This window comes from Marmota marmota, unplaced genomic scaffold, assembly GCF_001458135.2.
Source record: "Marmota marmota marmota unplaced genomic scaffold, marMar, whole genome shotgun sequence".
NCBI classification, from domain to species: domain Eukaryota; kingdom Metazoa; phylum Chordata; class Mammalia; order Rodentia; family Sciuridae; genus Marmota; species Marmota marmota.
In genome coordinates, this window is record NW_025999962.1 from 5,041,425 (window position 1) to 5,066,616 (window position 25,192).

A 25,192-nucleotide genomic window follows, 5' to 3' on the forward strand; every position below is an offset into this window, starting at 1 on the left:
AAAAAAAAAAAAAAAAAAAAAAACAAGCCCTAAGTAGAAAGCTCTCCCCGAAATAATGGTCATCATGGCAGTTGGTTATATGGAGAAATGAGAGCCAGTGACTTCATATTATAAAGCACATCTCACATCCAGTTTTATTGATGCATTATGTTACCTTTGGATTTTACAAGGGAAATTTATTTTAGAACTGTTGGTGGTGTTCAAAGTATTTTGGTCTTGGACCCCGCGTCATGTGGAACAGGGCTCTCGGTCATTTCTGTTACTCTGCCTGCTCTCCCTGCAGTCTTCCTTTTTCCATCAACACGGGTGTGCCACCAACGACACCAATGCCAAGTACAACAGCCGCGCAGCCCAGCTCTACAGGGAGAGGGTCAAGTCTCTGGCCTCCCAGGCTACCCGGAAACACGGCACCGATGTGAGTAGACGAGTGTCTCTCCTGGATGTGGTGCTTTCCCGGCACAGTAGAGCTTTCCCCTGGAGCCTCTTATAAGAAGCAGTGGCTCTCGTTATTCAAGGTAGTTATTTTCCATAAACTGGCAGTGAATACTGGATCAGCGAGTCCTGAAGCCTCACTCCTGGCAGCTGCAGGGTGAGGTTCTTCATCACCCAGCACATGACCCTAATGGAACATGTGTTTCTGTCTGGGGGTAGCTCACTCAGGGACTGGGGGAGCCACTCAGAGGTAGCGCACTTGCCTAGCATGTGCAGGACCCTGGGTTTGCTCCCCAACACTGCAAAGAAAGAATGAATGAATGAAGCCCGTATAACATGTGGTAACTCATGAACACTGAACCAGCAGCCAGGGGCTGGACCTCGTGCTCAGTGGACCTTACCTCACACATCATCTTCTCACGGAGACACACCACAGCCTTCAGAGCTTAGGGACACTTGACAGCCTTTAGCACTGTACTCAGGGGCCATTTTAAACAATGAAATTAGCAATAAAAAACCAAAAAATGTGAAAAACGTGGTACTGGAGTGTCTGCCAAGAGGACCTTGTTTCCAGGCCGAGCACTGAGGCAGGGAGGCGGGCTTTGCCTTATCAGCCTTGGCTCGAACGTGCTTCTTCTGCTACTTGGTTTTTGCTGCTCTGTGTGTGTCTGGAATGAACACAAAAATACCATGAGCACTGATTTGGGATCACAAGTACTGTGAGTGAGTGGGTGCCTTCCCAGGTATCGAATCCGAGAACACTGAGGGTTGGCTGTAGATGGAACCTCACTTCCATCTGAAGGCCTTGATCTGTCCTTAGAGCTGAGACGCTTGAGCCCCTCAAGTGTGGAAGTGAAGTGCCCACACTGGGGCCCTGGGCAGGCAGCTCGTGGGAGGTCCAGTCTGCAGGAGGCAGCTGTCCAAGGGGAGGGAGAGCCCTGCACACCGTGTGGGGTGCCGAGCTGAGGCTGCTTTGTTTCTATTCCAGCTGTGGCTTGACAGCTGTGTGGCTCCACCTTTGTCTCCTTCACCAAAGGAGGAAGATTTTTTTGCCTCTCACGTCTCTCCTGAGGTATGTATTGTGCTTCACATGAATTTAAACTGCTTTTCCTGAAAGTTATAAAAGGTACATATTTACCACGTTTCAATTAAGATACAGGCTAAGCTGCTGAGGTGTCAGGCTAAGCCCTGAGATGTCATGACATGAATAAGACAGAAATCAACTTCCACTGGTCAGAGTCAGGCTGCCCGGGGTCTCCTGGTGGGGTCCCCTGCTGTCCTCCACATGTGGCTTCCCTCGGGGCGTCCACTGTGGCTGCTGCAGTGTGAGGCCTTTCCCAGACTGTGGGCGGAGGACGGAGCTCAGTGCGGAGCAGTGTGGAGGCAGCTCACCTTGCTCAGGAACGCGGGTGCCCATGTGTGCCAAGCTGCCAGCAAGGCTAGGACACACTGCTCGCACGTGCAGTCAACTCAGCTGTGCCCCTGGCAGATGAGGGTGGTTTCACTGGGGACGTGGGTCTTAGTGCCCAGTTTTGCCACGTAGCACAGCATATGCCTCAGGAGCATTGTGGGAAATGAATAAGTGAATCCAGGAAAAGGTTCTTGATACCTGGTGAGCTTTCTGTCGATGCCATTTCGCTGTTCTCCTCTTGGAGGTCTGACAGCAGGCCACTTCTGGAGGTTCCCCCAGAGCCCTAGGCACCGGAGAAGCTTGGTGCATTCACTTGACCTTGCCCTCCCTCCCGCAGCTCCTGCTGGGGAGGGGGCACCAGCTGCTTACGTGCTCTTCAGTTCATGTTTAATTTCCAAGTTAAAGTTATGTACAGCTGTATAAGTTCCTGTTGTTCACTTGCTGTCACTGAAACAAATACCTGAGAGAATCAGCTGATAAAGAGAAGACGCTCATCTGGGCTCACGGTTTGGAGGTCCTAGTCCACGCTCCATTGCCCTGCTCCTTTGGGCCTGTGGCAGCACATCATGGCAGGGAGTGTGTGGACGAGCAAAGCTGCTCACCTGTGGCCAGGCTGGACTGAAGAGGAGAGAGAGAAGAGAAGGGGTCCCAAAGTCCCCTTCAAGAGCACACCTCCCCCCTGTGATCCAAAGAGCTCGTTGGCCCCGCCTCTTAAAGGCTCCACCACCTCCTCCTAGTCCGTGGGCCAGGGCAAAGCTCTGATGCACAGGCCTTGGGGAGCATTTAAGATGCAAGCCACAGCAGTGGCCAAACTTTGTGTTTTTTTCTGTTATAATTTGCACACACATTATCACTGGTGTAGTCAGTGGTTACCAAAAAAGAGGGAAACAGAAAACAAAAGATCAGGTGGTGTCTTATGGTATGTTGCTTTTGTTTTATAAAGAACTAGGCATAGAATATCCATGATTAATAGATGAGAAGTGTTAGAAATGATGGGCTGGAAAGAGGAGAAATAGGGGCAATGTATATGGATATAGACTGGAATCTAATCCATGTTGACCTCAGTGTGTGATCTGTGTGTATAAAATATGTAAGTATGTCACACACATGCAGAGACAGAGAACTATAGACACCTGTGTGTACGGGGATCAGCACACACAGAGGTCACCTAGCTGAGTCCCAGAGAGGGCCTAGGGAAGCAGCAGCCTGAGACAGCAAGCATACCTGGGGTCCAGATCTTGGTTTCCAAACACCACTGTCCCATAAAAGAAGCCAGGTTACTTGTGGAGAAATGGCAGCTGAGGCTGTTGGGGCCAGAAGAGTCTGGAGCATCCTGTGTTGGAAATAGAAAGTCAGGGAGTGCTGTCCAGAGGACCGTGACCAACCTGAAAGAGCCCCCACCCCCTGTGCTCAAAGCTGGAGCAACTGGGACCAGAAAATAAAAAAGGAAGGTGTTGAATTGTAATCCAAGGAACAAAATAAATATTTACAAGTCCATACTGTTTTAAATAAGTGATTGGGAAATAAGTAAATGGATAGGGGAGAAGGGACAGTCTTCCTCATCGAATCCCAGGTCATGTATGTGAATATTGCCCCTTCAGGAGGTGGCGCTCAGCTGCCCTCCCCTTATGCACAGCCTGGGCTTGGGGAGTTACCTCCCGAGACTGGCGTCAGGAAAGGGAGAAAGTGACTTTACGGTGGAGGAAGCTGGCGGACACTTAATAGTGTGTCAAGTCTAGTGTCACACTGTTGAGTGACATTGACATGGTATAAGAGGAGCCCTTCTCTGTGGTGTCTTGCCCAAATCCAAGCCTAAGCAGGAGAGAACATCAGAGAAGCAAACCAAGGGACATTCCACAAAGTGCCTGACTAGTGTCCTTCAAAAGTTTTAAGGTCATCAAAAACATGGAAAGACTGAGAAATTGTCACAAGCCAGAGGAGCCCAAAAAGTAGGACAGCTACATTTACTGTGGCATCCTGGGCCAGAAGAGGCGTTGGCTTAAAACCTGGTGAAATTCAGATAAAGCCAGAAGGTTAGCTGATCCAAGGGATGGTTTCATTCCCTGTTTTGACAGGTGCGTCAGGGGTGTCTAACATCACAGGAGGCTGAGTGGCGGGCACATGGAAACTCGGTGCACTAGCTTTGCAGCTTTCGTGCAGATCTGAAATGCCTCCAGAATACACGTGTTATTTTTAAAAAGGTGGGACGGTGAGCGCTTGAGCCCTGCAGCAGACGCTCAGGTGTGACTGTTTTAGCATCGCCCTCTCCACTGTGCAGGCCCTCGGAAGGCGGCTGTTCCCGTGTTGGGTTTTGCCCTGCACTGAATGCTTTCTTGTCACTCTCCTTGCTTTGTTTGCTAATGACTTTCCTCACCTTGCTTCAGGTGAGCACCACAATGCAGCCATCAGCACAGCCAGAACCAGCTCCCTTAGGACCACGGGCCACGGAAGCCACTCCAGAAAATAAGGAAGGTGGGGTCCTAGAGCTGTCACATAATGCTGTTCTGTTTCCTTGGCATGTTGTCAAACTGTTAAAATTAAGGTGTGAAGCGGGCACAGTGACGCATGCCTGTAATCCCAGGAGCTCGGGAGGCTGAGGTAGGAGGATCACAAGTTCAAAGTCAGCCTCAGCAATTTAGTGAGGCTCTAAGCAACTTCCTGAGACTCTGTCTCTACATAAAATACAAAACAAAAGCACTGGGGATGTGACTCAGTGGAAGCTCCTTAGGTTCAATCCCAGGTCCCCCGCCCTGCAAAAAAAATAAGATGTGAACCCTTCTGTGTTAGCAAAAAGAGATTATGATAGATCATGGAGATTTCTGAATGTGTAATATGATCTCATTTTTTTTAAAAAAAAGCAAGAAAAACATACACACAGGAGACAATCTGGAAGGCATGTACCACATTGTTAACTAAAGAGTAGAAATCCCTAAGATTTTTTTGGTTTCTTGATACAGCATTGATGTGCCTTTTTTTTTTTTTTTTTGGTGGTACTGGTGGTAAAACCCAGAGCCTCACACATGCTACTCCAGTGCTTTACCACTGAGACACATTCCCTAGCCCCAAAGTGTCTGAACTTTTATAATGAGTACAAGCTCCTTGTATAATCAGAAAACAAGATTTTAATTTTAAAACTATTTCCTAAATAATTGACACCTAATGACTTACATTTGGTGAGTTTATTGTGGGATATTTATTGTAAATAAATATTAAAAATCACTTATGTGATATTAGGAGTCATCCCTTTCTCTTAAAATTGAGCATCTTTTGAGATTGAACCCAGGCTTGCTTAACCACTGAGCTACATCCCCAGCCCTTTGTTTTTTGGGTTTTGGGTTTTTTTGTGGTGCTGGGGATTGAACCCAGGGCCTTGTGGATGCAAGGTTCCTATCAACTGAGCTATGTCCCCATCCCCAAATTGAGCATCTTTTGTTAGCCAGAGTGTTAGGCCAGTAACAACTAGAATGAACATTCTGACAGCTGGGCAGTGAGCTTTGGGACAAGGTATTGTAAGGCAGCCTGGAGCAGTGTGAGGAGAACAGAGTCACCAAGCCTGTGCTGAGTCACAGTGGGATGTCTGAGAGGGCCTCAAACCACAGGCTTCAGAGGGCCAGTGTTGGCTTCATGTAGGAGACATGCCCAGGGGTCAGGAAGACGCCCTCCAGCTCTGGGCAACAGTGAACTGTTTAGTAAGAGGAATTGTAACACAAATCTACATTTTGGAAAAAAAGAATTAAGAAAAGCATAATTCCTTCTTTCTTTCTTTCTTTCTTTCTTTCTTTTTAGTTGTAGATGGGCACAGTACCTTTATTTTATTTTTTTTATGTGGTGCTGAGGATGGAACGTAGTGCCTCACACGTGCTAGGCAAGTGCTCTACCAATGAGCCCCAGCCCCTTCTTTCCTCTTGACACTAAACTAAATTCTAGTGGATCAAGGATTTGAATGGAAACATGGTGGCCCTAGAAGAAAACTCTGGAGAAGCTTCCGGTGACCTGGGAGCGGGAGCCCTTCTGTGCATATTCAAACCTCATAATAGGGAAAGATTAATAAATCTGGCTTCATGCATATTTAACATTTCCATTCTGAAAAAATAGACAAATGATAAATATTTGCAATTCTTATATAGGTAAAAGGCTGTTCCTCAACTCTAACATGACTTTTTTTGCATGATTTGCAACCTGTAGGTTTTTTTCCTCATATCCCTGGCCCCTTCCTAGGTTTTTGTTTTCTGGTCCTGAGGATTGAACCCAGGGGCAGCCTATCACTGAGCGCTAGCCCTGTCCCCCTCCTGCCCCCCCCCCCCGCTTTTATTTATTTATTTATTTTTTTGAAACGAGGTCTCAGTGGCTGAGTCTGGCCTTGAACTTGGGATCCTCCTGCCTCAGTCTCCCAAGTCACTGGGACTATGGGCCTGTGCTCTGCACCCTACCCCTGCGGGGATTGCAGCAGAGCCTAAGCCTGCTAGGCAGGTACACCACCCTGAGCTAGACCCCTAGTCCCGCATTCCTTGTGTGACTTCTCAGGCTGCACAGAAGTGGTTTCCACACCTCTGTCTGCAATTTGACTTCTTGTTTCCTGCAAAACAAAACTGCGGCCACACCGGCCCTTCCTGTCTCTCCTGGGTGTGCTCTCTGTTTTGCGTAGGGTGCAGGACTGTCCCCTGATTGGCATGGGTTGGCTTTTTGTTGGCGTTTTGGCTCCAGGTCTGACACGGGCACTGCCGGCCCAGCTGCGTACTTGTACTTTGTCTCCTCGTGGCACAGCACACCCTGTTCTGGAAATCACTGTGTCCCTTAGTTTGCATGTCACTGTGTCTCCTCCCCTGCTTTTTTTTAAGATGTGGGATCTATCAGAGCAGTTGATTGAGTCCCCTTATCCCTAAAGAGAGAAGAGAAAAACAATTCCAACACTTTCCTAATGAACGAGGGAGGGTGGGTCATGTATTTTCTGAAAGTACAAGTGATGATCTGACTGTTGTCACTATTACAATTTAGTGGCATAAAAGGCCCTTTGGGATTGAAGGTTACGGGCCGCAGGTGTTGGGGGGCCTCTAGGGTCCAGCGTCTCGGTTAGTTTTATTAACTGGAACCTCAGCAACCAAACTCAGACGAGGAACCATTCTGTGACCTGCTCCCTGAACTGACAGCTCCCCCTGAAAGGCCTTTAATATGGGAAAGCACCTTCCTGTCCCCGTGGGAAGGTCACACAAGCTGCTGAGGATTGAGGAGACCTTTGATGGAGCTTTACCTGGGATATCTTTGTCCCCACAGGTGGCAAGGGGCAGCCTCTTGAGTGACCTTAGTCACTCAATCAAATGAGGAGAGAACAAAAGAGCTTCTTCACCCAGTGCCCCCCCCCCTTAGGTCCTTTAGTCCCCGCTGCCCCTGCGGTGTCAGAGCAGAGCCCCACTCAGTAGGTCACAGCGAGGCGCGTGTCCACTCCCCCCGCTGTGCCTGTTGAAACACCAATGTAACTAGAGTTTACGTTTTAGTTACAAAAGTGACAAGTAGAGTTTCCTCTGGTTCAGTGTTGGGGCTGACATTTTAAAAATAGCTCTACTGACATATAATTCCAAACTTTAAAATTCACCCTTTTTAAAAAGTGTACATTCCTGTGGTTTTTAGTATATTCACAAGGTTGTGGCACAATTCGCCACTAAATGATTTCAGGATATTTTCAGCAGCCCGCATTCCTTTCATGTCCCCTTTCCCTCCACTGCTGGCAGCCGCTGGGCTCGTCCCATCTCTGTGGCTTGGCCTGACCTGAACATCTCACACGGGTGGAATCATACAACACGTGGCCTCCCGTGACTGGCGGCTCATGCTTGTCACGGATGTTTTAGGGCTCACCTTGTTCCTGATTGTAGCCTAGTAATATTGTGTGGACATACTGCATTTTATTTGGCCATTTTTAAAGTAATAAGTAAAACCAAATTACAGTGAAAAATATATTTTAAATGAAGTCTTAACATAGCTCCCAACCAGGATCAGTTTTTAGGTAAACTAGAAAACAGGGTAAATTTCTTGGCAACTGAAATTTGAACTTCTATCATCAATGAAGCTGGTGTTAAATTTTCCAATATATTGAGAATATATATATATATACACTAGGTAGCCCAGAGGCTGAGGCAGGAGGATCCAAAGTTAAAGGCCAGGGCTGAGGCTGTGGCTCAGTGATAGAACACTTGCCTAGCACGTGTGAGGCACTGGGTTTGATCCTCAGCACCACATAAAAGTAAATAAATAAAATAAAGGTATTGTGTCCATCTATAACTAAAAATATTTTTTAAAAAAGAAAGAAAGTTAGGGCTGAGGATGTGGCTCAAGCGGTAGCGCGCTCGCCTGGCATGCGTGTGGCCCGAGTTGGATCCTCAGCACCACATACAAACAAAGATGTTGTGTCCGCCGAAAACTAAAAAATAAATATTAAAAATTCTCTCTCTCTCTCTCTCTCTCAAAAAAGAAAAAAGGTTGAAGGCCAGCCTCGACAACTTAGTGAGTCCCTAAGGAACTTAGTGAGGCCCTAAGAAATTTAGTGAGATCCTGTATCAAAGTAAAACATAAAAAAGGCTGGGGATATGGCTCAGTGGTAAACCACCCTGGGTTCAATCCTCAGTACAATAAATAAATAAGGCTTGGGATGTGGCTCAGTATTAAAGCACCCCTGGATTCAATTCCTAGTGACACACACACCACACACACACACACACACACACACACACAGACACACACACAGTTTCTTTGAAACACTAAATCATGAGGTGGAATTCCGAACAATATTAGTTGAAGGGATCACTAACATTTTTATTCTGTAAAACCTAAGGATAAAGAATACGCTTCTGGGGCTTGGACTGTGGCTCAGTGGTAGAGCACTTGCCTTGCACGTGTGAGGCACTGGGTTTAATTCTCAGCACCACACATAAATAAATAAATAAAATAAAGATCTGTTAACAACTAAGGGAGAAAATATTTACAAAGAAAAAAAAATAGAATACACCTCTATTGGGTATGGTGGCGCATGGCTGTAATCCCAGTGGCTCAGGTGGTTGAGGCAGGAGGATCGAGAGTTCAAAGCAGCCTTATTAGAAAGCTAGGTGCTAAGCAACTCAGTGAGACCCTGTCTCTAAATAAAATATAAATAGGGCTGGGGTGTGGCTCAGTGGTTGAGTGCCCTGAGTTCAATCCCCGGTACCCCAAAAAAAAAAAAAGAATACACTTCTTGAGTGGATTTTTTTTCCTAGTACTTAGGATTGAACTTGGGCTTGGGCATGGTAAGCCAGTGCTCTACCCCTGTGCTACATCCCCAGTCCTTTTTTTTTTTGAGAGTGTCTGGCCTTGAACTTGTGGTCTTCCTGCCTCCTCCCAAGTTGTTGGGATCACAGGCAGACTTTTAAATCAAATTGCTTATGTGGTAGAGCACTTGCCTAGCACAAGTGAGGCCCTGGGTTCAACCCCCAGCAAACAAACAAAAATTCAGTTTAAATCAAAAAGCTTATACTCGACGGAGGACACATGTAGAGGGAATGGTTACTGGGTATGGGGTACAGTTGGATAGATGGAATAATTTCTAATGTCATATATAGCATAATAAAATGACTATGATTGACAATAATTAATTATATATTTCAAAATAGTTAATAGGATTTTAAGTGTTCCCAGTACAAAGAAATGCTAAATGTTTGAAATGATAGATCTGATTACACATTGTAGACATGCATTGAAATGTCATACTATATCCTGTAAATGTGTATGATTATTGTGTAATTATGATAAGGTCTGATAATGTAGCTCAGTAGTGAAATACTTGCCTGGCATGGGTGAGGCCCTGGCTTCTATCACCAGCTCCACCCCCCAAAATTATGATGATAAAATAGAATACGGAGCTACAGAGAAAGATGATATTTGACAAAATTGAATAAGATGTACAGTATTGAGCAAGTTAAATTATTACGCATGCAAAAGCAAGTTTGTTGAGCATATTTCCTTTATTAATGTTAATGTTTTAAACTTTCAGGGGGACCAGAGCAAGGCCCGAGCGTGGAAGGTCTTAATGCCCCAGCGAAGGCTGCTGTAGGTAATGTTTTTACAACCCGAGACAGTCAGGTCTGTCTTTGCCTTCTGCCTCATGTCTCGCTGTCGAGTGCTGACGCGTCATGACTTCCATCCCTCGAGAGCCAGCCTGGAGAACCCGAAGATGAGGGTGGCTGCAGGCGTGAGTGGGGTGGTGATGCACAGCATGAGCAGAGCTGAGCACCACACCGTTCTGGTTCATTCAAGAACTCAGAATTCTCTTCCCTTTGATTTAATTTTTTTTTTTTTTAGTTGTAGATGAACACAATATCTTTATTTTATTTATGTGGTGCTGAGGATCACGCATTTGAGGCAAGCACTCAACCACTGAGCTACAACCCCAGCCCCCCTTTGATTTTATAATAGATGAACTTAACACTGACTTTTCATTATTAAGGAATCATTTGAAATCGATGCATATTCACTGGACATAGCTGCTTTGGTGAAAACAAGTAAGCTGTGTAGAAATGTTCCTGACATTTTCATTAGAGGTTAGAAGCGGGTTATGTGACAAAGGCAGTATAAACCTAAACAAGAGTGATGGAAGCCTGGCACGGTGACACAGACCAGTAATCCCAGCATTTCAAGGCTGAGGCAGGAGGATCACAAGTTTGAGGCCAGTCTCAGCAACTTAGCAAGATACTGTCTCAAAATAAAAAATCAGAAGGGCTGGGGATGTAGCTCAGTGGTTAAGTGCCCCAGGTTTGATCCCTAATACCTAGAAAGAAAAAGAAAATGGTAAAAAAGTTTTATTTTTTATGGGTGTCTTTTCTAATTATGTTCTCTTATTAGGACTAATGATCATCTTTTGCTCTTTGTGGTTTCTTGCTCTTTTTTCCCATCATAGAATACTTTCTTCTGTGGTGCTGGGGATGGAACACAGGATCTCACTCATGCTAGGCAATGCTCTATCAATCACTGAGCTACACCCCAGCCTGCACATACTCACTTTTATAGGGAAAAAAAATTAAGATTTTACTTTTGCTGGGTATCTTAAACATTATTATACAAATAAAACATATACTCTTTGAAGTTTACTCAGTAAATGATTTTTAAATAAATTTTCTCTGTAAGGCTCAGTGGTACACACCTGTAGTTCCAGCTATTATAAAACACAAAACAAAACGAAAAATTTTTTTCTAAAACCATGTGTTTTATTTCACTTGATCTTAGCCAAAAGACCAAGAAGCAATGAAATTACTGCTAATGAAATAATAGACTGCTTGATACTTCTTAGTGGCTCATATGACAAAAATCTGTATAAGTTGAGGTGAAAAAGCTCATTGCTGACAGCTTTAGTTGTACACATAATGCTGGGCTAACTTTGTACTTTAAAATAATTTTCACTGGGGAGCAGATGGAGTTCAGTGGTAGAGAGCTTGCCTAGCACATGCAAGGCCCTGAGTTTGAGCCCCAGCATCACACACACAAAATTATCATCATAGCATAATTTTTAAAGTTTCTGAAGAGCAGAGCACAGTAGAGCTTGTTCTCACATACATTTTTAAATACTCCTAAGGAAAATGCTGAATGGGATGGTCCCAGGTTCGTGCTTTGTCTTCAGCGTGGGCAGCAGAATTCATGTTTTCTCTTGAGTTTGCACACTGCATGGAGAGGCAGAGGACACTGTCTTATGCTCTGTCGATCTAAGTTATACTCATGTGCATGAGTTTTCTGGATGACAAACTAAAGTGGGAAAATCTTATAGTCTTTAGTAATATACAGCATCTTAAATTTCTTTTAACATACATAGTAAATAGAAAAATTATGCTTGATTTCCATTGGTCTGAATTTTAAATTTTCCATTTTTTTGGCAGAGGTTTCCTCTATCATAAAAAAGAAGCCAAACCAAGCTAAAAGAGGAGTGAGTATTATGTATAAGTACCTGGTAGTTTGTCTCTAAAGCTAAAGAATCTCTTTGTCCTATGGTTTTATTTGCTTTTTACTTGGAGCAATAATGTGTTGAACATGGTTTTGACATGTGCTTTTGTTCAATGAGATGAATGTTGTACTTAGTAAAGTTTTTAGAACGAATGTCTGATGTTCCTTCTGTCCCTGATATGACTAAAAACAATTAGCAGAGTCCTTCTAGGCCGAATTCTCTCCTGCCTGTCCTGGGTTCAATGCTGCCCTGTGAGGCAGAGGGGCAGCTGTCTGCAGAGCTGGCACAGTGCTGTGCTGGAGCGCCATCCCTGGTGGCCTGTGTCAGGGCTCGAACCCTGGCCTCACCACTTCCTGTGTGACCTTGGCCACATTGCTGGACTCCCATGAGCGTCAGGGTCCTCTTCTGTAAGCCAGGGCAGTGATAACGCCAGCCTCCCAGAGCTGTGGGGACTGGGAGGAGCACGGGCGTCAGTGCTTGTCTTGGTACCTAGCAGGTCCTAACCTCCATCAGCATCAACCACGGTTGCCAGTTTCCTCCCAAAGGGTGGATATAATCTTCCATGTGTTCCAGCTTGGAGCCAAAAAAGGAAGCTTGGGAGCCCAGAAACTGGCAAATACATGTTTTACTGAAATTGAAAAACAAGCGCAAGCAGTGGACAAAATGAAGGAGCAGGAGGACCTGGCCAGGGTGGCGCCCAAGGAAGAGTCCATGTAAGTGAGATTTTGTAACAGTGGGACATTTGGGGGTACAAACTTGACTCCGACAACTCTGGGTCTGCCTTCCAGAGGCCACTTATCTCAGGGTGTGTGGAGGGCAAGCCAACTTGAGTTTTATGGAGCCTGTGAGGGCAGGACTGTTGGCATCAACAAAAAAGGGACGGGGCACATCAAGAGGTGTTTGCACACAGCACAGGAAGCCTGACCACACACCTCCTTGCTCCTCCACCATCGTCTCGTTGGAGAATATAATATGAGCCATCAGATACGGTGCTCAGAGTTTTTAAAAAAGAGGTGTTATATGTGAAAGACACTCAGCCTCAGAGGTGCGAAGGAAATGCAGACCCAAGCTACATGGGGCCACTTGACATCCACCAGGGCAGCAGAATGAACAAGGCCAGGCCTGTAGCTCAGTGGTGGGTACGTGCACAGCATGCATCAGGCCTGCTTCCATCCTCAGTAACCCCCAAAATTGTTTAAAGTTACCTTATGACCTAGTAATTCTGTTCCTGAGTGTACTTAAGAGAGATGGAAACACACGTCCACACAAAAATTTCTGTGTGACTGTTCACAGCAGCATTAATCTTACTGTCAAAAGCAGAAACCAGCCTTATCTCAACTGATTAATGAATAGAGAAGCCTGACCACAGGTGGTGTATCCACACAGTGGAGTTGAGTTCAGTCAGGAAAGGAGAGAACACTGACTCCTGCCACAGCATGGATGACCTTGAAAGTTTGTGCTGAGACGCAGACCAGTCACTAGGTCACCAACCACCATACACCAGTGGCAACCTGGTTCACGTGAGATCCACGGTGAGGGGGGGGGGTTTGGGGAAGCACCGAAAGGCCACTCAGACCCCTACTTTTATTCGTATTTATCTTTCTGGGGGTTTTCCTATTTCTGTGGGTGTTTTGTCTGCTTTACCTTGAACGCCTATAGACTATTTAATGAAGAAAATACATAGACGTGTTTTTGAGGTTGTTTTAGGATTAGTTTAGTTAATGTTCACTGACATGCGTCCAGTGACACCTGGCACACAGGAGGTGCTCAGCCAGTGTCGTCTCCCAGCGCTTTGCTAAGTGGGATTGCCGAGGCCAGCCCAGGTCATTTGCAGTGGGTGGTTGAACTCAGAACACAGGGGCAGCGCTGCCCCGTGTTGGAGTGTTCCTGCCAGATCCACACACCCTGGACAGGCTTTCATCTCCACATACAAAGCTAGGTTTCTGGCCCAGGACAAAGGGGTGCGTTGCAGCTGGTGTTTGGGAGTGGCCTCTGTCTAGACTGTTGGTCCTTAAGGCTTCCCAGAGGGTGAAGGGCCGATGCCTGCTTGGAACAGAGATGGAATCTGGGAAGTGACCATGCCCTGGCTGCAGGGAAAGCAGCCGAGAAGTGTGTTCCTACTAGAAGCCACTCCCAGCCTTCCCTGGCACCTGCCGTTGGGCTCTGTAAGGCATCGAGAGAGCAGAGGTGCCCAGAAGGGATATTTTATGAATTTGCCTTGGGAACCCAGGTGGGCCACTCTCAGTTCTGTTGGGGACACTGCAGCACTGTGCCCAAATGCCTGCCACTGATGTCAGACCCGTCTCGCCTCAGTGTCACAAACCAGTGCTGTGCTGACCAGGAGCACGGGGGGGTGTGTGTGTTGTCCTGAGCATCGAAAATGTTCTACTAGTTGGGCAATTTAAAAAAAAAAATATTTGTAGTTGTAGCTGGACACAATATTTTATTTATTTATTTATTTATTTTTATGTGATGCTGAGGATTAAGCCCAGGGCCTTGCACGTGCTAGGCAGCCCCAGCCCCTGGGTAATTTTTAATGTCTGCAAATCAAGACTTCAGTTGGGTGAGCTGTTCCCTGGTGCAGCATCCTTTCTTGCAGCGTCACACTGTGGAGCTGCGTGGCCTGAGAGCTATCCCAGTGCTGGCCTTCTGGCAGCCTCTAGTGGTCCTCAGAGGCCGTCTGTTGGGAGGGTTAAGAAGAGGCGGAGTGTGGCCTGGAGACTCTGCGCCTCTGAGGATCAGGGACAGTCTGGCCTCCTGGTTCTGCTGGTGCTTCCAGAGCAGCCCTCCAGCCACTGTCCAGTGCGTGCTGTAGCAGGCAGCAGACCTCCTGTCACATCCCTCTCGACAGGTCTATTGTTTTTCTCCAAAAATTACACTTGAAAGAATAGTATTTATTTGCTAAGGAATAAAATAGACTTGACCTATTCTGTAGTAATAATATTACAGAGCAAAACCCTGCTTGATCATTAACAGCAGGAACAGCAAAGCAAACATGTTTTCCTCTTTCTTAGGTATTCTGTTGAGATCTGTTACTACACAGAATTTATTTTACTAGTGTTTTTGCCATGCCTCTCTTACAAGGAATTCCTGACTTTTCCTGATCTTATAAGATGATAACTTCAGAATCCCACAAAGAGAGTGTCACCTGAGGTGCTGGCACTTTGTTGTTGTCTCACTGATAGGCTGGAACCCTGCAGTGATACCACAGAGCCTGGTTTAGTTTTCTTATGAAAACTGAGGTTCTTACTGCAAGGACCTTCCTACTTCTTCAGACCTCTTGGGTACATTATTTGTAACAGGTGTTTGGTTGATGGAGCAGTACCGATCAGTGGTGCTGAAGAGACCATTGGCTGGTGAATGTCCCATTTTAAATGCTCAGATACCTGACTAATAGAGATCCCACGGAGGGTTCTTTTGTAAACTGAAGAATCCTTGTGAATCTCCCCCTTCATTTATTTATGAAGACAAAATTGTATATATTTTAATGTTAAATCACAGCAGATTAGTTTGACTAATTAGTGAGACATCAGATTCTGATGTCCTTTGGGGGAGTGTGATAAAATATCAACCCGAGGAGGAAGTCTTGCCTTTTACTGTCCCATAGAGAAGTCATTGAGACTTGTATTGTTATTACACAATAATTGGTCAGATGAGCTAAACTTGAAAAGCAAGGACCAAAAGCATCTGTAGAATGCATTCAAATGTCCTGAGCATCTATTCAGAAAAGACTAGTAGGAAAAAATTCCATCTTCCTCCATAATCGCTAATTGTGGAAAGGAGTGTAAAGCTGAAGTATGAATCAATCGTCATCTGATTTGGCCTGGTATATTATGTAAGAGCACAGGGTCGACCCTCAGCTCAGGAGCATTTGTTTTCTCTGGCAGTGTGTCATCTTTACGATTAGCCTATAAGGATCTTGAAATTCAAATGAAGAAGGATGAGAAGATGAACCTGAGTGGGAGACGGAAAGCCGACGCGGAGAGGCTGGGCATGGGGCTTGGGAACTGCAGGAGGTAGGTGTGGTTCTGCTTCCTAATCAGGAATGGAGCTTCCTGGGGCTGTGTGCACTTCAGCCTTGAAGGTGTCCTCTTGGTGTTTCTGCCCTTCTTTCGTTGTATTTGCTTTACTCCAGGATTCAGAATTGTATGAAAAATTGCAAACATGGTCATTAGAAAAAGGAAAGGGGTCTGACTTGTCATTGAGCTAGCACCAGAGCCCATGCCACGAGCATCACTATGGGCGGGCGTGACTGTGTTTTGTTTAGTTACAGAAAGATTTCCTTTTTTGTACTGAGGATTGGACTCAGAGGTGCTCTACCACTGAGCTACATCTCCAGCCCTTTTTGTTTTTTATTTTGAGGCAGAGTCTTACTAAGTTGCTGAAATTAGCCATCTTCCTACTCAGCACAGGGTTGCTGAGATTACAGGTGTGATTGGGCCCAGCGATCTCACAAAGATTTTATATATTTTAAAGTTTAACGAAAAAAATTGTTTTGTCCTGTGTTTTTAACCCTCTTGATCAATTTGTCTCTGATTGGAATATAGCTTAAAGCATGCTTTTTTCCCTTAGTGAGATGCGGATCTCTATGAACTAACATGTAACTTTTCCCTGTTCTGTTCTGCTCTCTCAAGTGGCATTTCTCATTCAGTGACTTCAGATATGCAGACCATAGAGCAGGAGTCTCCCACCCTGGCAAAACCGAGAAAAAAGTACCATGAGGACAGCGAGGATTCTTACTTTACTTCCAGCTCAAGGTAAATCTAGTAAGAATCACCACCACTTTGAACAGTGGTGACGAGCACTCGGGTATTCATTGATTGGCAGTGGGAGTGAGTACAAATCCATGTACTGCATTGTTTTCTATAGCTCCGGCTGGTGCCAAAGCTGTGCTCTGGAATAAAAATTGGGGAAATATTTGTAAGTTGACAGTGTGTGCTAATATTAAAATGTCCAATAATAAAATCAGCATCCAAGAGTTCAAATTAGAGGTGGGGATAGATGTGTTTATCTAAAACATGAAATTGGAGATATGCAAAGTCCCCCAGTCAAAGGGATGGCTGCTGGGTGTGGCGCCCTAGAGGTGGACCTGCATCTGCCCTGGGCTTCAGCAGAGTCTCCTGCTTCAGAATGCCTTTGGGAGGCTCCTGTGGCCTGAGTGTGTGGGTACTAATGAGCATAACTGGTGTGAAGCGGCCGTGGGGAGTGCGGGCAGCCGAGCCTCCTGTTGTAAGTCAGGGATCCGAGCAGTCAAGCAGCCCAGGGCCTCTGGGGGCTGAGTGAGCTTAGCTGCTCTGTGATAGGGAAACAGCCTGAGTCGCTTGGCTCAGTTCTGTGGCTGATCACTGTTGCTGGGGGCTAAACTAACCACACCAAAGGCCCCCTCAGGCTAGGAGCTGGGAAAAGCTGCATAGCATTGGGGCTGGCATGGAGTTGTCTAGCAATGACACTGGCTTCAGGGATGTCATTGTATAACAGGTGTGTGTGTCACCTAGAGGATGGATGTAAATACATGCTAGCTAGACTCATGGTAGAATTATTTATTTCCCTATCAAAGCGTGAAGAAAAGGACTTGTGAAAGACTGCTGTCTCTAACACTACTTCAAATCCCCGTTTGAAAAAAAAAACAAAAACAAAACACAGCCTCCCATATTCCCTTTCAGTAGTTTCAGGGACCTGCATGGTTTATGTTTACCTATTTTTATGACCTGTGTAAAGCACCAGGTTTCAGTTTACTTGGGGATTATATCCAAATCATGCCCTTTAAAAGCATTTAAATACTTTTGTACAGGATGAAATTAAATTTGCAGTTTGATTTGGAAGCTGTGCACGCGCTGGCCACTTCAGGAATAGGTGTTCAGCCAGGGAGGAGGTTCTCGCATTTGCCCCTTTGTCTTGCTCGCGCCTTGTGGTAATCTCACTGCTCACTGATGCCTTCAGATGGTGGCGTAGGAAGTAAGGAGCAAATTTCAAGGTGAACCCTGCTGTCACCTGGTAGCAGCCTAGCTGAAGGGCCCCAAGTGGGCTCACCTGCTGACTGGGAGCCCCAGATCCTCATGGCCCCAGGTGGTGGCCTTGGGGACCTTCAGGGCTCTAGACAGAAGAGTCTGCCCTTGTTGCCCTGGGGCAGTTATTTACCATTTGAACCTGGGAGCCCTCAATGTTTTATTGTAGACCAGGCTGCCTGGACTCCCACCAGAGAGACCCTAGTGCATTGTTTATTGTGACCCTCGGGTTGTCCAGGGACATAAATGTCTGTCTAGTTGTCTGTGAACAGGTGACCACTGTTAGTCAAGCGTGGCACTATTAGTTAGGTTCTTTGGCACACAGGGACTCCGAGATCCAGCATTTTAATGCCATGAAGAGCTCTTACTGCTTCCAAATTATTCATTAGCCATTAGAACTTGCAGATTATGAATTATAAAGGAGTGTCATTTCTATTAAAAATAAGATCAAGCCCATCCTTGGGTTTTGAGCTTTATTGAGTTCCATTATTTCCAGGACATAAACAATGCAATTACGTACTGAGTTCAAAATGAGCAGGGAGCACTTTGTGCAGCCAAAGGGCTCCTGGCCTCTACCAGTGTGCCTGCAGGGGCTCTCAGCAAGGGCTCTGGGGAGGGTGCTCCGGGTGGAGTGAGGACATTGTGAGGGCAGACACCAAAGATGGAGCAGGGAGGGAACACCAGTGAGGCTGGAGCCAGGCTGCTGAGTACCCAGGAGAGACACAGTCCTACTCTCCCATCCTCCCAGGGCAGCTCAGGCCTGACTGGACGTCTGTCTGTCCCCAGTGAGCTGCCAGAGCACAGAGCACTGCTCGTGATGAGTGGTAGGAAGAGAAGCTGCTGGTGTGGCTGCTGCTGCCTGAGCCATGCTGGTCAGGAGACCCACGCAGTGGCTTTCTCTGGCCTCCTGACCTGGATAGTTCAGCCATTTAGAAACCGCCCAGTGCCCTCCGCTCTAAGAAGAGCACTTCAGCTGTGTGAAGAAAGCGTTAGTTCCTTAGAGTGATGCTAAGTCTGCAATTGTAAGTGCCTCAATTTCAGTGTTGTGAAGAACCAGAAGGTTCCAGCCTCCATGCTCAGGCCCCTGTGCACCTTCCAGGGCCACCCAGCCTCCCATGGACTCTTCGTCTCGGAGCAGCTCAGGAAGAAGCACTGCTCACATGCTTCCTGGGTTTCTGAGCTTACAGTAGCCTCTCCCTGAACCAGGGCCTGAGCCCCATGAGGGCAGGCAGAAAGGCCCCATAAGTCACCTGGGTCCCCTGGCAGAGTACCCGCCCTCCTAAGTGCTTGTTGAGTGGTTTGTCATTTTCTCATTGAATTGGTCTTACTGTCTCCCTTAAAAAGCAGTCTGTCAAACATGGGAGGGCCTCTCTCCAGTCCAGGATGTGTCCCACATCTTTGGACCCTTCCTCTGATGTGACTTCCAATCCCTTCATTGTTCTGGTGTCTGTTCTCTGAAGATGGATTGTCTCTGTTCCTCCAAGCTGTGGCCCGCCATGCTGAGCTGCTCACCAGCAGGAGCACAGGGCCCTTCGAGCTGAAAGCCAGAGCCTGGCACAGCGGTGAGGAGTCTCATGCAACAAGACGTGTTTTTTTTTTTTTTTTGTTATTGTTGCTTTTTTAATACACATATATATTTTAGTTGTAGATGGACACAACACCTTTATTTTATTTATCTTTATATGATGCTAAGGATCAAATCCAGGCCCCCATATGCTGGCAAGTGCTCTACCACTGAGCCTTAGCTCCAGCCCACATGATGTGTTCCTAATGCCCTCTTTCCAGGGCAGGCAGAAGCCTTCTCCACAGTCCTTACAAAGTCGCACCACCTGCTTCAACAGCAGTCTTATCCCGCCTCCCTCTTTTGCTTTTTTCTGCCTGGAAAGAGCTTTGTGGGTGCTGGGGCTGTCGCTCAGTGGTAGAGCGCTGGCCTAGCACATGTGAGGCCCTGGGTTTGATCCTCAGCACCACATAAAAAGATGAATAAATAAAATAAAGGTATTGTGTCCACCTACAACTAAAAAAATATTATTAAAAAAAAAAAAAAAGAGCCTTTGTTCCTGCACCCTGTGCCTCCGCCCAGATCTTGTTTCCTGGGTCCCAGCAGGTGGGTCCTGCAGGCTCTCGTGTTCTTTCCCATCTCACACCCTGCGCCTGGCATTTCCAGCTTTTGTGCAACTCCTTTCAAGGTGGAGCTTGGCACTGGCCTTTCTTCCTGTGCTCCTGGTTCTCTCTCTGGGGACAGGCAGGGTACATTCTCTTCACCTGCCTTCCAAACCCTGAGCCCTGGGACCTGCCTTTCCTGAGTCCCTTGGGGGCCAATCTGTCCATGGACTCTGACATAGCACAGTCACTGTTTATCAAGGTCTGTCCTGTCCACCTCGCCTGCCAGTCTCAGTCCTATTCCAGGCAAATCTTGCTGCCTGCTCTGACCACACAAGACACTGCCATCGCGGGCTACGCTAAGCAGCGCTGTGCTGGGATGTGCTGGGATGTGGGGTCAGTTCCCCTGGCCAAGCAGCATTACTTGTAATTAGACTTAAAGAAAATGAAATATGTGACCAGTGGAGGATAACACTGAGCAATGTCACGTGCTGCCTGGAGAAGCCAGGTCATGCTGCGATGTAAACATGCCCCAAATCTCAAGGGCGTCACATCAGTTTATTTCTGGGCACATCAAGTCAGCCGCAGTGCAGGTGATTGTCTGGAGCTATCTTCCATGTGGTGCCTCAGATGTCCAGGCTGATGGAGGGTCACCTGCCTGAGGCTATCCATGTGGAAAACACAGCCATGTCCCTGCAGTAGCAGGGAGAGAAGGGACAGGTGGGCTGAGCACAGCGCTTGAAAAGCCTTGGAAGTGACGCCTTGTGTCTGCTGCTGTTTGTCAGCCACAGCCATTGGGGCAGGGAAATGAGAGACTGCAACAGGAGTGGATGTCCCCACTGACCTCCCATGTCACTGTCCCCTCTTGTTCCTACAGGTACTTTGATGACCCCATGGAGCTAAGAGGCAGTTCCTTATCTAGCTGGGATGACAATGCAGATTCCTACTGGAAGAAAGAGAGCAGCAAGGACTCAGAGGCGGTTGTGAAAGGTGCAGCCTCTTCAGACAGGTATGAGCACAGCCTGGGGTTGCCATGGGGACACACGCAGCGCAGCGGGGAACACCAGGCGAGGGGAGGGGAGGGGAGGCATGGAGACCTTCCGCAGCACTGTCCCTGAAGCCGTCTCTTTTAAGTCTCCTTTGCATATGAAATGAGTGATTCTGCATTGGAGGCACAGACTCACCTGTGGATCTCAGTCAGACACAGGAGGAGGCCTCTTCCCGGGGATTCCCAGCCCAAGGCCCCGGGTGGCCTGGACCAAGATGCATCACTTTTCCCATTTCGAAGTCTTATTTAAACACAGTACAATGTACATATGTATAGATATTTTTTCTTTTTTTTTCCTTTTTTTTTTTTTTTTGCTCGAGATGGGCTAAGTTGTAATCCTCCTGCCTCAGTCTCCGGAGTTGCTGGGATGACAGGCCTGAGCCACCACACCTCTCATCTTTTTAGGTTACAGTTGTGCAGGTTTTGGCAAACACGTACGGTTGTATACTGGCCACTGAAGGCAATGAACAGAACATTTCCCCCCTCCCCCAGCCCCTGCTGCCCTGTGTAGACAGCCTTGGTACCCTGGTTTGTCCTTGGCTTTCTCAGGATGCTGTGTGAATGGGCCCAGTGGTGGCCCCTCCTGTCCGGCCTCCGTAACTCTCCTCGTGTGTTTGGCTGCAACTTATCAGGCTGTGTCTCCCTCTTTATCACCAAGGTTGCTTATCCTTCCACCTGCTACAGGACTCTCTAGCTGTTAGGGATCACGAAGGACCATATAATTTATTGCCCCATGCAGGGGCCCCTTGTGTGTAAGCAGAGGTGGTCTAGGCACCTGGGGTGTGGGCACCCTACCTGCACCACACACTGTGTACGCAGTGTCATATCCGACATGCGCAATTACACGTCAGAACTGAAAAGAAACAACAGACCTGTTTAGGCAAGAATTCCTTTAAATGTTGTATTGTTTGGATTTTTTTATTAGAATTTTCAGGCTTTTTAAAGTAACCTTGAGTTCTTTTACAAAACTGCTGCTATTAGATTTTTAAATTATAAACTGTATTATTATGTGCACTCTACAGATGAGGGCGATTTCTGCCTCACAAGTTGGTTTACCTCCTCTGACTGTTGTGATTGCAGAGCTACTGCTCGTCGCAAGCCTGACTATGAGCCCACGGAGAGCACAGATGAGGCCCAGAAGAAGTTTGGTAACGTCAAGGCCATTTCATCAGACATGTACTTTGGAAGGCAAGCCCAGGCTGATGTAAGGCCCAGAGAGTTCCTTCACAGGGAACCCCACAAGGCAGGAAGAAGGCCTGGGGGTGGGGGCAGCGGGGATGCTGCCAAGGCCCCAGGCTGAGTGCCCGAGCCAGGACTGGAGCGAGGCCTTTTTGACCGCTCATCGCCGGCCACTTCAGCAAGACAAGTGCTGGGCGGCAGAGGCTGGGCCTCCTTTCTCTTCCCCTCAGTATTTTGAGTGAATGACAGGTGATTTTTGATACAGCTGTAATGAATTGATAATCTTTAGCCATTGTGAAATGGGGAACACGGGTTGGTTTGTGGGTGGTTGCATTATGTCCGGGTTGTTGCTCTGGGGCCGTGCCAAGGAGGCCTGCTGCACTGGGGGCTGTGGTGGGGGTGGAAGGTCCCAGCCAGCCGGTTTCGAGGTGCGGCTCTGTCTGCCACACTCTTAGAGGTCCCTGTTCTCGAGGCTTCTTGGACCCCACTCTGCAGATTTTATTTCATAGCAATACCATCATTTTCAGAATCGAATGGCCTCCTGTGTGTTCCCCCACCCGTAAAATCTGCTTTGTTTTCAAGTCCCTGGCAGGGCTGGGGGCAGCTCGGTAGTTCAGCACCTGCCGGCACACCTGAGGCCCCGGGTTCGGCCCCCAGCGCTGCAAAAGCCTTTTTCAGTTAAGGTTGATAGCATTCAGGTTCGGTTCTAAAATGGCGTGATACCTGGCAGCTGGCTGAACGCAGCACAGATCCAGCCTCTCCCCCTGCACCGCTCACATGGCCTGATGTCACAGTGGATTTGGCTGCCTGTGCTGTCCCCAGGACCCTGCCTGGCAGTTACAGTAACTGGGAGAAAAGAGCCTAGAGGGAAGCAGCGCCTTGGGGAGCCTTTTCCTGCTGCTGCGCTCCCTGCAGGGAGTCTGACGGCCCTCTCCTTTCTCCTAGTACGAGAGCAGGGCCCGGCTGGAGCGGCTGGCAGCCAGTTCCTCCATAAGTTCCGCCGACCTGTTTGAGGAGCAGAGGAAACAGACGGCAGGTGAGAGGCTGACGGGCACGGCTTGTGGCTTGTGTTCACCGCACAGGCACATCATGTTTCCTTGGGGGTTTTGTTGTCCCAAAATACTTGAGCAAGTGTCCTCCGCCTCCTGTGTCCTGTGAAGCCGGGAAGGAGGAGGCTACTCTTCTGGAGTCACTCTTGGGGAGGCCACATCGTGAAACTTAAGCAGCGGCGCGCACAGCATCTGGCAGGCTGTCTCCTAGCACATGTGGTGAACTGGTGTCTCCTGGCACATGTGGGTGTGCAGACGCCACAGGGTGCTGGCCCTGGGGACACGGGGCTCCTGCCAGCTGACGCACAAGTCCTGCCTCAAGGTCGCAGTGAAGCTTAGATGGATGCTGTGTGTTCGGTGTCACCCAGTCGGGTCTGACTCACAGCAGGTGCCTCACGGGCCTCAGCCCCCAGGGGTGGGTGGCAGCCCATAAGAACAGGGATCCCCCAGGAAGGTCAAACATCCAGGAAGCCGGAAGGTGAAGAAGTGCCTGTCTATGCCATCTTGCCTCAGGGTGGGACCCCAGTGACAGGTGTCCTTTCATCCCAGGGCTGGGTTGGGAGGGGATGGCCTGAGAGCGCAGGTGTGAGCTTCAGTGCAGCCACTTGGGGACCGCCCAGAGCCCTGCCTTCCGGCTTCTGCTCCACACCCCGAGCTGCAGGAGGGCCTGGTGCATGGCCATGGGCCCCCCCAGACCACAGGTGTGAGGGGAGGCTGTGTGGTTGACGTGGAAGGGCAGTGTCCTCTGAGGTCACTTTAGGAACCCCTCCTCAGCAAGAGAGCTGAGGGGAGGGGACCCTGGCAGCGAGTGTTCCAGGCCCGGCACCCGTAGGGAGCTGGATGTGCTGGAGAGGAAGGTCATGGGTCTCTCTGCAGGGGTGGCTGAGTGACTCAGTGGCTTCCAGCCATGGAGAAGTGACATAGAAGGCCATAGCACAGACAGCCAGTGTCCAGGGCCTTCTGTGATGCAGCTTAGAGCATGTTAGAGACCCACTGTGGCCTTGGGGTACAGCAGGCACCAGCAGATAGATCAATGTGCTGTGCAGGAAAGAGCATTCTCTCCAGGTGTGTGGCTGGCAGAGTGGCTGGCAGGGTGAACAGGGGGCAGGTGGGCACTGTGCCAGAGTGGGCAGGCCCTGCACCTCGACTTTTGCTAGACTGTGGCAGGGCGGCCAGGGCCACGGCTCCCTGTGCCTCACCTCTGACCTCAAGCGAGGGGACTGTTGGTCTTGCTCAATCTCCGTCTGACCAGCGTTTCCCAGCCTCAGGTCTACTGGGGCAGGGGTGGCCCTGGGCCATGTGCTCTGAACTTTCAGGATCCTGGCCTTTGTCAGGCAACTTCCTCTTTCCATCAGCCTGGCACGTAGGCCGCCTTCCAGTGCTCCCAGCAGACCCACCCCAGGGCCCACTCAGGTCAGCTCCGGGCCTGGCACCACCAGTCTTCTCAGGCCAGATACCTGGGTTATAGAACCACCCCAGCCATGGATGGTTTCCTAATTCAAGTTGCTGGGAGGTTTACTTCAAAAAATGGGTTTTTGTTTGTTTGTTTGTTTTTAAACTCTTGGAGATCAAATGGCAGTGGTCTGCTTGTTGCTGCGGGAGGACTAAGGCAGCCCCTGTCTGCATCCTGTCCCTGTAAGAAAACAAAGGTTCATTGATTTCTTTGACCCTGTGTCAGACAACCGTCCATAACAATTCAAGATCATTGTAAGGTGCACCCTGGGGCGCCACCACCCTAGTCTTGGCCCAAGCGGGTGGTCCCTATTGGGCTTGCCCCCATTCGGAGCCAAGTGATGCAGACCTGGGGCCACCCCCCTGCACTTCCAGGTTCCCCCAGGATGCCAGCACATTCCGTGGTTTTCTGGAAACGCTGACTTTTTACTTAGAGAACATTCAGCGGAGCGAACGCTGGTTTTAAGAAATGGTCCTGTGTTCCTTAGCTTCAGGAGCTTGCCCCTGTGTGTGGAGTCTGGGTGCATTGAGGGCCTCGTAATTTAACCTGGGGAGAAGGGG

At 48.1% G+C, this 25,192-nt stretch overlaps 1 protein-coding gene across 2 annotated transcripts in view; it reads left to right on the forward strand.

The window, feature by feature from the left end:
* The window catches only part of Arfgap3 (ADP ribosylation factor GTPase activating protein 3), a 40,623-nt gene that overhangs the window by 11,358 nt on the left and 4,073 nt on the right, over positions 1–25,192 (forward strand). For both annotated transcript variants that reach the window (XM_048803044.1, XM_015501755.2), the window contains exons 3-13: positions 284–415; positions 1,421–1,504; positions 4,228–4,315; positions 9,858–9,917; positions 11,731–11,777; positions 12,369–12,508; positions 15,683–15,811; positions 16,430–16,552; positions 20,781–20,912; positions 22,032–22,155; positions 23,076–23,166. In XM_048803044.1, the coding sequence (XP_048659001.1) occupies positions 284–415; positions 1,421–1,504; positions 4,228–4,315; positions 9,858–9,917; positions 11,731–11,777; positions 12,369–12,508; positions 15,683–15,811; positions 16,430–16,552; positions 20,781–20,912; positions 22,032–22,155; positions 23,076–23,166 (1,150 nt within the window). The remainder of the gene's footprint in view (positions 1–283; positions 416–1,420; positions 1,505–4,227; positions 4,316–9,857; positions 9,918–11,730; positions 11,778–12,368; positions 12,509–15,682; positions 15,812–16,429; positions 16,553–20,780; positions 20,913–22,031; positions 22,156–23,075; positions 23,167–25,192) is intronic.